Source organism: Salvelinus fontinalis, unplaced genomic scaffold (genome assembly GCF_029448725.1).
Source record: "Salvelinus fontinalis isolate EN_2023a unplaced genomic scaffold, ASM2944872v1 scaffold_0056, whole genome shotgun sequence".
Classification (NCBI taxonomy): domain Eukaryota; kingdom Metazoa; phylum Chordata; class Actinopteri; order Salmoniformes; family Salmonidae; genus Salvelinus; species Salvelinus fontinalis.
The window spans coordinates 259,206-272,500 of NW_026600265.1; the positions used below are offsets into that span (position 1 = coordinate 259,206).

The 13,295-nt window shown below is 43.4% G+C and overlaps 1 protein-coding gene across 1 annotated transcript in view; it reads right to left on the reverse strand.

Moving 5' to 3' along the window:
* LOC129842608 (circadian locomoter output cycles protein kaput-like) overlaps positions 1–13,295 on the reverse strand; it is a 59,978-nt gene that overhangs the window by 25,054 nt on the left and 21,629 nt on the right. Inside the window, exons 11-14 of the mRNA XM_055911237.1 lie at positions 12,384–12,466; positions 10,964–11,070; positions 3,036–3,183; positions 915–993 (exon numbers count right to left, since the gene is read on the reverse strand). Of these exons, the coding sequence (XP_055767212.1) occupies positions 915–993; positions 3,036–3,183; positions 10,964–11,070; positions 12,384–12,466 (417 nt within the window). The remainder of the gene's footprint in view (positions 1–914; positions 994–3,035; positions 3,184–10,963; positions 11,071–12,383; positions 12,467–13,295) is intronic.

The following is a 13,295-nucleotide window of genomic DNA, read 5'->3' on the forward strand; positions in this document are numbered from 1 at the left end:
CTTAGACAGTCATAGTTATATTAATAACAGATAGATAGATATCACTTAGATAGTCATAGTTACATTAATAACAGATAGATAGCTACCACTTAGACAGTCATAGTTATATTAATAACAGATAGATAGCTACCACTTAGACAGTCATAGTTACATTAATAACAGACAGATAGCTACCACTTAGTCATAGTTACATTAATAACAGATAGATAGATACCACTTAGACAGTCATAGTTACATTAATAACAGATAGATACCACTTACAGTCATAGTTACATTAATAACAGATGGATATCTACCACTTAGACAGTCATAGTTATATTAATAACAGATAGATAGCTACCACTTAGACAGTCATAGTTATATTAATAACAGATAGATAGCTACCACTTAGACAGTCATAGTTACATTAATAACAGACAGATAGCTACCACTTAGTCATAGTTACATTAATAACAGATAGATAGCTACCACTTAGACAGTCATAGTTATATTAATAACAGATAGATAGCTACCACTTAGACAGTCATAGTTACATTGATAACAGACAGATAGCTACCACTTAGTCATAGTTATATAAATAACAGATTGATAGCTACCACTTAGACAGTCATAGTTATATTAATAACAGATAGATAGCTACCACTTAGACAGTCATAGTTACATTAAGAACAGATAGATAGATACCACTTAGACAGTCATAGTTACATTAATAACAGATAGATACCACTTAGACAGTCATAGTTACATTAATAACAGATAGATACCACTTAGACAGTCATAGTTACATTAATAACAGATAGATACCACTTAGACAGTCATAGTTATATTAATAACAGATAGCTACCACTTAGACAGTCATAGTTATATTAATAAGAAAGAGGGAAACACCACATTAATATGGTGATGTGTCTCACCTTGTCCATAGTTACCTCAGGGGGGGGCTCTTCAATGATACCCAGCTCTCTACGCTGCTCTGCCCTCACCTCCGCATAGCTACACAGAGAACAGAACAAGTCACCTCCGCATAGCTACACAGAGAACAGAACAAGTCACCTCCGCATAGCTACACAGAGAACAGAACAAGTCACCTCCGCATAGCTACACAGAGAACAGAACAAGTCACCTCCGCATAGCTACACAGAGAACAGAACAAGTCACCTCTCCATAGTTACACAGAGAACAGAACAAGTCACCTCTCCATAGCTACACAGAGAACAGAACAAGTCACCTCCGCATAGCTACACAGAGAACAGAACAAGTCACCTCTCCATAGTTACACAGAGAACAGAACAAGTCACCTCTCCATAGCTACACAGAGAACAGAACAAGTCACCTCTCCATAGCTACACAGAGAACAGAACAAGTCACCTCTCCATAGCTACACAGAGAACAGAACAAGTCACCTCTCCATAGTTACACAGAGAACAGAACAAGTCACCTCTCCATAGCTACACAGAGAACAGAACAAGTCACCTCTCCATAGCTACACAGAGAACAGAACAAGTCACCTCCGCATAGCTACACAGAGAACAGAACAAGTCACCTCTCCATAGTTACACAGAGAACAGAACAAGTCACCTCTCCATAGCTACACAGAGAACAGAACAAGTCACCTCTCCATAGCTACACAGAGAACAGAACAAGTCACCTCTCCATAGCTACACAGAGAACAGAACAAGTCACCTCTCCATAGTTACACAGAGAACAGAACAAGTCACCTCCGCATAGTTACACAGAGAACAGAACAAGTCACCTCTCCATAGCTACACAGAGAACAGAACAAGTCACCTCCGCATAGCTACACAGAGAACAGAACAAGTCACCTCTCCATAGTTACACAGAGAACAGAACAAGTCACCTCTCCATAGTTACACAGAGAACAGAACAAGTCACCTCTCCATAGTTACACAGAGAACAGAACAAGTCACCTCTCCATAGCTACACAGAGAACAGAACAAGTCACCGCTCCATAGTTACACAGAGAACAGAACAAGTCACCTCTCCATAGTTACACAGAGAACAGAACAAGTCACCTCTCCATAGTTACACAGAGAACAGAACAAGTCACCTCTCCATAGTTACACAGAGAACAGAACAAGTCACCTCTCCATAGTTACACAGAGAACAGAACAAGTCACCTCTCCATAGTTACACAGAGAACAGAACAAGTCACCTCTCCATAGCTACACAGAGAACAGAACAAGTCACCTCTCCATAGTTACACAGAGAACAGAACAAGTCACCTCCGCATAGCTACACAGAGAACAGAACAAGTCACCTCTCCATAGTTACACAGAGAACAGAACAAGTCACCTCTCCATAGCTACACAGAGAACAGAACAAGTCACCTCTCCATAGCTACACAGAGAACAGAACAAGTCACCTCTCCATAGTTACACAGAGAACAGAACAAGTCACCTCTCCATAGTTACACAGAGAACAGAACAAGTCACCTCCGCATAGCTACACAGAGAACAGAACAAGTCACCTCTCCATAGTTACACAGAGAACAGAACAAGTCACCTCTCCATAGCTACACAGAGAACAGAACAAGTCACCTCTCCATAGTTACACAGAGAACAGAACAAGTCACCTCTCCATAGCTACACAGAGAACAGAACAAGTCACCTCTCCATAGCTACACAGAGAACAGAACAAGTCACCTCTCCATAGTTACACAGGGAGACAGAACAGAACAAAACCGTCCCTCACAATATAATTATTTTTCCATTGATAGTCAGAATTATGTTTCTATTTTCTAGTCCTTTATTCAAATTGGAAGGATTTATTCTGTTGTTCATTTTAAATAAAATATGTTATGCCTTAAAGAATTTCCAATAAATGATGGTCAGATTTTTAGAAGTATATAGATGATCAATTGTGTCGTCCAATCTTACCTGACCACGGTGTGTGTGTACAGAATTGTATTAACATATACAAACAGGTGTTAAAGGTGTTTTCCCAACCTGACCACGGTGTGTGTGTACAGAATTGTATTAACATATACAAACAGGTGTTAAAGGTGTTTTCCCAACCTGACCACGGTGTGTGTGCAGACGATGAACTCAGGCCTGGAGTTCCACTGGTGATAGGTGATGTAGTAACGAGTCTGGAGCCACATCCACTGCTGACCCTTAGTCAGGAACCTGTAGTAACACGACTTCCCTTTACCATACTGCATCACTAGACAGAGAGGAGAGAGGAACCTGTAGTAACTTTACCATACTGCATCACTAGACAGAGAGGAGCCTGTAGTAACTTTACCATACTGCATCACTAGACAGAGAGGAGAGAGGAACCTGTAGTAACTTTACCATACTGCATCACTAGACAGAGAGGAGAGAGGAACCTGTAGTAACTTTACCATACTGCATCACTAGACAGAGAGGAGCCTGTAGTAACTTTACCATACTGCATCACTAGACAGAGAGGAACCTGTAGTAACTTTACCATACTGCATCACTAGACAGAGAGGAGAGAGGAACCTGTAGTAACTTTACCATACTGCATCACTAGACAGAGAGGAGAGAGGAACCTGTAGTAACTTTACCATACTGCATCACTAGACAGAGAGGAACCTGTAGTAACTTTACCATACTGCATCACTAGACAGAGAGGAACCTGTAGTAACTTTACCATACTGCATCACTAGACAGAAAGGAACCTGTAGTAACTTTACCATACTGCATCACTAGACAGAGAGGAACCTGTAGTAACTTTACCATACTGCATCACTAGACAGAGAGGAACCTGTAGTAACTTTACCATACTGCATCACTAGACAGAGAGGAGAGAGGAACCTGTAGTAACTTTACCATACTGCATCACTAGACAGAGAGGAACCTGTAGTAACTTTACCATACTGCATCACTAGACAGAGAGGAACCTGTAGTAACTTTACCATACTGCATCACTAGACAGAGAGGAACCTGTAGTAACTTTACCATACTGCATCACTAGACAGAGAGGAACCTGTAGTAACTTTACCATACTGCATCACTAGACAGAGAGGAACCTGTAGTAACTTTACCATACTGCATCACTAGACAGAGAGGAACCTGTAGTAACTTTACCATACTGCATCACTAGACAGAGAGGAACCTGTAGTAACTTTACCATACTGCATCACTAGACAGAGAGGAGAGAGGAACCTGTAGTAACTTTACCATACTGCATCACTAGACAGAGAGGAGAGAGGAACCTGTAGTAACTTTACCATACTGCATCACTAGACAGAGAGGAACCTGTAGTAACTTTACCATACTGCATCACTAGACAGAGAGGAGCCTGTAGTAACTTTACCATACTGCATCACTAGACAGAGAGGAACCTGTAGTAACTTTACCATACTGCATCACTAGACAGAGAGGAGCCTGTAGTAACTTTACCATACTGCATCACTAGACAGAGAGGAGCCTGTAGTAACTTTACCATACTGCATCACTAGACAGAGGAACCTGTAGTAACTTTACCATACTGCATCACTAGACAGAGAGGAACCTGTAGTAACTTTACCATACTGCATCACTAGACAGAGAGGAACCTGTAGTAACTTTACCATACTGCATCACTAGACAGAGAGGAACCTGTAGTAACTTTACCATACTGCATCACTAGACAGAGAGGAGAGAGGAACCTGTAATAACTTTACCATACTGCATCACTAGACAGAGAGGAACCTGTAGTAACTTTACCATACTGCATCACTAGACAGAGAGGAGAGGAACCTGTAGTAACTTTACCATACTGCATCACTAGACAGAGAGGAACCTGTAGTAACTTTACCATACTGCATCACTAGACAGAGAGGAGAGAGGAACCTGTAGTAACTTTACCATACTGCATCACTAGACAGAGAGGAACCTGTAGTAACTTTACCATACTGCATCACTTAACAGAGAGGAACCTGTAGTAACTTTACCATACTGCATCACTAGACAGAGAGGAACCTGTAGTAACTTTACCATACTGCATCACTAGACAGAGAGGAACCTGTAGTAACTTTACCATACTGCATCACTAGACAGAGAGGAACCTGTAGTAACTTTACCATACTGCATCACTAGACAGAGAGGAACCTGTAGTAACTTTACCATACTGCATCACTAGACAGAGAGGAACCTGTAGTAACTTTACCATACTGCATCACTAGACATAGAGGAGAGAGGAACCTGTAGTAACTTTACCATACTGCATCACTAGACAGAGAGGAACCTGTAGTAACTTTACCATACTGCATCACTAGACACAGAGAGAAACCTGAAGTAACTTTACCATACTGCATCACTAGACAGAGAGGAACCTGTAGTAACTTTACCATACTGCATCACTAGACAGAGAGGGACCTGTAGTAACTTTACCATACTGCATCAATAGACAGAGAGGAGAGAGGAACCTGTAGTAACTTTACCATACTGCATCACTAGACAGAGAGGCACCTGTAGTAACTTTACCATACTGCATCACTAGACAGAGAGGAACCTGTAGTAACTTTACCATACTGCATCACTAGACAGAGAGGAACCTGTAGTAACTTTACCATACTGCATCACTAGACAGAGAGGAGAGAGGAACCTGTAGTAACTTTACCATACTGCATCACTAGACAGAGAGGAACCTGTAGTAACTTTACCATACTGCATCACTAGACAGAGAGGAGAGAGGAACCTGTAGTAACTTTACCATACTGCATCACTAGACAGAGAGGAACCTGTAGTAACTTTACCATACTGCATCACTAGACAGAGAGGAACCTGTAGTAACTTTACCATACTGCATCACTAGACAGAGAGGAGAGAGGAACCTGTAGTAACTTTACCATACTGCATCACTAGACAGAGAGGAGAGAGGAACCTGTAGTAACTTTACCATACTGCATCACTAGACAGAGAGGAGAGAGGAACCTGTAGTAACTTTACCATACTGCATCACTAGACAGAGAGAAGAGAGGAACCTGTAGTAACTTTACCATACTGCATCACTAGACAGAGAGAAGAGAGGAACCTGTAGTAACTTTACCATACTGCATCACTAGACAGAGAGGAACCTGTAGTAACTTTACCATACTGCATCACTAGACAGAGAGGAGCCTGTAGTAACTTTACCATACTGCATCACTAGACAGAGAGGAACCTGTAGTAACTTTACCATACTGCATCACTAGACAGAGAGGAACCTGTAGTAACTTTACCATACTGCATCACTAGACAGAGAGGAACCTGTAGTAACTTTACCATACTGCATCACTAGACAGAGAGGAGCCTGTAGTAACTTTACCATACTGCATCACTAGACAGAGAGGAGAGAGGAACCTGTAGTAACTTTACCATACTGCATCACTAGACAGAGAGGAACCTGTAGTAACTTTACCATACTGCATCACTAGACAGAGAGGAACCTGTAGTAACTTTACCATACTGCATCACTAGACAGAGAGGAACCTGTAGTAACTTTACCATACTGCATCACTAGACAGAGAGGAACCTGTAGTAACTTTACCATACTGCATCACTAGACAGAGAGGAAGCTGTAGTAACTTTACCATACTGCATCACTAGACAGAGAGGAGAGAGGAACCTGTAGTAACTTTACCATACTGCATCACTAGACAGAGAGGAACCTGTAGTAACTTTACCATACTGCATCACTAGACAGAGAGGAGAGAGGAACCTGTAGTAACTTTACCATACTGCATCACTAGACAGAGAGGAGAGAGGAACCTGTAGTAACTTTACCATACTGCATCACTAGACAGAGAGGAACCTGTAGTAACTTTACCATACTACATCACTAGACATAGAGGAGAGAGGAACCTGTAGTAACTTTACCATACTGCATCACTAGACAGAGAGGAACCTGTAGTAACTTTACCATACTGCATCACTAGACAGAGAGGAACCTGTAGTAACTTTACCATACTGCATCACTAGACAGAGAGGAACCTGTAGTAACTTTACCATACTGCATCACTAGACAGAGAGGAGAGAGGAACCTGTAGTAACTTTACCATACTGCATCACTAGACAGAGAGGAACCTGTAGTAACTTTACCATACTGCATCACTAGACAGAGAGGAACCTGTAGTAACTTTACCATACTGCATCACTAGACAGAGAGGAGAGAGGAACCTGTAGTAACTTTACCATACTGCATCACTAGACAGAGAGGAGAGAGGAACCTGTAGTAACTTTACCATACTGCATCACTAGACAGAGAGGAGAGAGGAACCTGTAGTAACTTTACCATACTGCATCACTAGACAGAGAGGAGAGAGGAACCTGTAGTAACTTTACCATACTGCATCACTAGACAGAGAGGAACCTCTAGTAACTTTACCATACTGCATCACTAGACAGAGAGGAGAGAGGGACCTGTAGTAACTTTACCATACTGCATCACTAGACAGAGAGGAACCTGTAGTAACTTTACCATACTGCATCACTAGACAGAGAGGAGAGAGGAACCTGTAGTAACTTTACCATACTGCATCACTAGACAGAGAGGAACCTGTAGTAACTTTATCATACTGCATCACTAGACAGAGAGGAACCTGTAGTAACTTTACCATACTGCATCACTAGACAGAGAGGAGAGAGGAACCTGTAGTAACTTTACCATACTGCATCACTAGACAGAGAGGAACCTGTAGTAACTTTACCATACTGCATCACTAGACAGAGAGGAGAGAGGAACCTGTAGTAACTTTACCATACTGCATCACTAGACAGAGAGGAACCTGTAGTAACTTTACCATACTGCATCACTAGACAGAGAGGAGAGAGGAACCTGTAGTAACTTTACCATACTGCATCACTAGACAGAGAGGAACCTGTAGTAACTTTACCATACTGCATCACTAGACAGAAAGGAACCTGTAGTAACTTTACCATACTGCATCACTAGACAGAGAGGAACCTGTAGTAACTTTACCATACTGCATCACTAGACAGAGAGGAACCTGTAGTAACTTTACCATACTGCATCACTAGACAGAGAGGAGAGAGGAACCTGTAGTAACTTTACCATACTGCATCACTAGACAGAGAGGAACCTGTAGTAACTTTACCATACTGCATCACTAGACAGAGAGGAACCTGTAGTAACTTTACCATACTGCATCACTAGACAGAGAGGAACCTGTAGTAACTTTACCATACTGCATCACTAGACAGAGGAACCTGTAGTAACTTTACCATACTGCATCACTAGACAGAGAGGAACCTGTAGTAACTTTACCATACTGCATCACTAGACAGAGAGGAACCTGTAGTAACTTTACCATACTGCATCACTAGACAGAGAGGAACCTGTAGTAACTTTACCATACTGCATCACTAGACAGAGAGGAGAGAGGAACCTGTAGTAACTTTACCATACTGCATCACTAGACAGAGAGGAGAGAGGAACCTGTAGTAACTTTACCATACTGCATCACTAGACAGAGAGGAGAGAGGAACCTGTAGTAACTTTACCATACTGCATCACTAGACAGAGAGGAACCTGTAGTAACTTTACCATACTGCATCACTTAACAGAGAGGAACCTGTAGTAACTTTACCATACTGCATCACTAGACAGAGAGGAACCTGTAGTAACTTTACCATACTGCATCACTAGACAGAGAGGAACCTGTAGTAACTTTACCATACTGCATCACTAGACAGAGAGGAACCTGTAGTAACTTTACCATACTGCATCACTAGACAGAGAGGAACCTGTAGTAACTTTACCATACTGCATCACTAGACAGAGAGGAACCTGTAGTAACTTTACCATACTGCATCACTAGACACAGAGAGAAACCTGAAGTAACTTTACCATACTGCATCACTAGACAGAGAGGAACCTGTAGTAACTTTACCATACTGCATCACTAGACAGAGAGGAACCTGTAGTAACTTTACCATACTGCATCACTAGACAGAGAGGAACCTGTAGTAACTTTACCATACTGCATCACTAGACAGAGAGGGACCTGTAGTAACTTTACCATACTGCATCAATAGACAGAGAGGAGAGAGGAACCTGTAGTAACTTTACCATACTGCATCACTAGACAGAGAGAAGAGAGGAACCTGTAGTAACTTTACCATACTGCATCACTAGACAGAGAGGAACCTGTAGTAACTTTACCATACTGCATCACTAGACAGAGAGGAGAGAGGAACCTGTAGTAACTTTACCATACTGCATCACTAGACAGAGAGGAGAGAGGACCCTGTAGTAACTTTACCATACTGCATCACTAGACAGAGAGGAACCTGTAGTAACTTTACCATACTGCATCACTAGACAGAGAGGAACCTGTAGTAACTTTACCATACTGCATCACTAGACAGAGAGGAGAGAGGAACCTGTAGTAACTTTACCATACTGCATCACTAGACAGAGAGGAGAGAGGGACCTGTAGTAACTTTACCATACTGCATCACTAGACAGAGAGGAACCTGTAGTAACTTTACCATACTGCATCACTAGACAGAGAGGAACCTGTAGTAACTTTACCATACTGCATCACTAGACAGAGAGGAACCTGTAGTAACTTTACCATACTGCATCACTAGACATAGAGGAACCTGTAGTAACTTTACCATACTGCATCACTAGACAGAGAGGAGAGAGGAACCTGTAGTAACTTTACCATACTGCATCACTAGACAGAGAGGAACCTGTAGTAACTTTACCATACTGCATCACTAGACAGAGAGGAACCTGTAGTAACTTTACCATACTGCATCACTAGACAGAGAGGAAGCTGTAGTAACTTTACCATACTGCATCACTAGACAGAGAGGAGAGAGGAACCTGTAGTAACTTTACCATACTGCATCACTAGACAGAGAGGAACCTGTAGTAACTTTACCATACTGCATCACTAGACAGAGAGGAGAGAGGAACCTGTAGTAACTTTACCATACTGCATCACTAGACAGAGAGGAACCTGTAGTAACTTTACCATACTGCATCACTAGACAGAGAGGAAGCTGTAGTAACTTTACCATACTGCATCACTAGACAGAGAGGAGAGAGGAACCTGTAGTAACTTTACCATACTGCATCACTAGACAGAGAGGAACCTGTAGTAACTTTACCATACTACATCACTAGACATAGAGGAGAGAGGAACCTGTAGTAACTTTACCATACTGCATCACTAGACAGAGAGGAACCTGTAGTAACTTTACCATACTGCATCACTAGACAGAGAGGAACCTGTAGTAACTTTACCATACTGCATCACTAGACAGAGAGGAGAGAGGAACCTGTAGTAACTTTACCATACTGCATCACTAGACAGAGAGGAACCTGTAGTAACTTTACCATACTACATCACTAGACATAGAGGAGAGAGGAACCTGTAGTAACTTTACCATACTGCATCACTAGACAGAGAGGAACCTGTAGTAACTTTACCATACTGCATCACTAGACAGAGAGGAGAGAGGAACCTGTAGTAACTTTACCATACTGCATCACTAGACAGAGAGGAGCCTGTAGTAACTTTACCATACTGCATCACTAGACAGAGAGGAACCTGTAGTAACTTTACCATACTGCATCACTAGACAGAGAGGAACCTGTAGTAACTTTACCATACTGCATCACTAGACAGAGAGGAGAGAGGAACCTGTAGTAACTTTACCATACTGCATCACTAGACAGAGAGGAGCCTGTAGTAACTTTACCATACTGCATCACTAGACAGAGAGGAACCTGTAGTAACTTTACCATACTGCATCACTAGACAGAGAGGAACCTGTAGTAACTTTACCATACTGCATCACTAGACAGAGAGGAACCTGTAGTAACTTTACCATACTGCATCACTAGACAGAGAGGAGAGAGGCGGTCAGAGAGAGAGTGAGTGTGTGTGTGTGTGTGTGTGTGTGTGTGTGTGTGTGTGTGTGTGTGTGTGTGTGTGTGTGTGTGTGTGTGTGTGTGTGTGTGTGTGTGTGTAACTCACAGTGTTCGTGACACTTGGCCAGTGTCTCCAGGTCGTCTATATGATAGTAGTCGTAGCCCGACGTCCCCAGAACCTCAAATGGAAGGTAGCCTATGATTGGTGGAGCCCTGGAGGGAGGAAATGAAATCATCAGTTACCCAGCCTGCTAATTAACATAATACCACGTGTGTGTGTGTGTGTGTGTGTTTAACTGATAACTGAAGTCCCCACAAGAATAGTAAACAAACAAAAATGTGACTTTTTATTGGTCCCCACAAGGTCAAATGCTATTTCTAAGGGGGGTTTAGGGTTAAGGTTAGACTTAGTGTTAGAATTACGTTAAGGGTTAGGAGCTAGGGTTAGTTTTAGGGTTAGGGTTAGGAGCTAGGGTTAGGTTTAGGGTTAGGAGCTAGGGTTAGTTTTAGGGTTAGGGTTAGGAGGTAGGGTTACGAGCTAGGGTTAGGAGCTAGGGTTAGGTTTAGGGTTAGGAGCTAGGGTTAGGAGCTAGGATTAGGGTTAGGAGCTAGGGTTAGTTTTAGGAGCTAGGGTTAGGAGCTAGGGTTAGGAGCTAGGGTTAGGAGCTAGGGTTAGGAGCTAGGGTTAGTTTTAGTTTTAGGGTGAGGAGCTAGGGTTAGTTTTAGGGTTAGGAGCTAGAGTTAGGAGCAAGGGTTAGGAGCTAGGGTTAGGAGCTAGGGTTAGGAGCTAGGGTTAGGGTTAGGAGCTAGGGTTAGGAGCTAGGGTTAGGAGCTAGGGTTAGGAGCTAGGGTTAGGTTTAGGAGCTAAGGTTAGGTTTAGGGTTAGGAGCTAGGGTTAGGAGCTAGGGTTAGGGTTAGGAGCTAGGGTTAGGAGCTAGGGTTAGGTTTAGGGTTAGGAGCTAGGGTTAGGTTTAGGAGCTAAGGTTAGGTTTAGGGTTAGGAGCTAGGGTTAGGTTTAGGGTTAGTTTTAGGGTTAAGGTTAGGGTAGGAGTACGGGTTAGGGTAATTAGGATTTTGAATGGGACTGAATTGTGTATCCCCACAAGGTTAGCTGTACAAGACTGTGTGTGTGTGTGTGTGTGCGTGCGTGGTATTTCAGGTTTGTGGTGTGTCAGGTCAACTGAGGACAATGACTGGTTCACTTTGATGGTGAAACCATCTAATTATACAGACTGTGTTACCTGTGAATAATATCTTCTACTACAGACTGTGTTACCTGTGATCTAGGAATAAGAACTTCTACTACAGACTGTGTTACTTGTGATCTAGGAATAATACCTTCTACTAGACTGTGTTACCTGTGATCTAGGAATAATACCTTCTACTACAGACTGTGTTACCTGTGATCTAGGAATAAGAACTTCCACTCCAGACTGTGTTACCTGTGATCTAGGAATAATACCTTCTACTACAGACTGTGTTACCTGTGATCTAGGAATAATAACTTATTCTACAGACTGTGTTACCTGTGATCTAGGAATAAGAACTTCCACTCCAGGCTGTGTCGGGAGGTGAACTCTTCATTGGGCTCCGCCACTGTACACATCTCCTATGGAGGGATAGACAACAAGATATATATCAATATATATTACATATAATATAGATGGTTGAATATAGATAGACAATATACACTCACCGGACAGTTTATTAGGTACAACCATCTAGTACCCCTTTTGCCCCCAGAACAGCCTGAATTATCCGGAGAATGGATTCTACAAAGTGTCTGAAACGTTCCACAGCCGTCACGCAGTTGCTACAGATTGGACGGTGGTACATTCATGCTGCTAACAGCCCGTTCCATCTCATCCCATTATGTTCTATTGGGTAGAGGTCTGGGGACGGACCAGGTCTGGGGACGGACCAGGTCTGGGGACGGACCAGGTCTGGGGACGGGACCAGGTCTGGGGACGGGACCATGTCTGGGGACGGACCAGGTCTGGGGACGGGACCAGGTCTGGGGACGGGACCATGTCTGGGGACGGACCAGGTCTGGGGACGGGACCAGGTCTGAGGACGGGACCAGGTCTGAGGACGGGACCAGGTCTGGGGACGGACCAGGTCTGGGGACGGGACCAGGTCTGGGGACGGACCAGGTCTGGGGACGGACCAGGTCTGGGGACGGGACCAGGTCCGGAGACGGGACCAGGTCTGGGGACGGACCAGGTCTGGGGACGGGACCAGGTCTGGGGACGGACCAGGTCTGGGGACGGGACCAGGTCTGGGGACGGGACCAGGTCTGGGGACGGGACCAGGTCTGGGGACGGACCAGGTCTGGGGACGGGACCAGGTCTGGGGACGGACCAGGTCTGGGGACGGGACCAGGTCCGGAGACGGGACCAGGTCTGGGGACGGACCAGGTCTGGGGACGGGACCAGGTC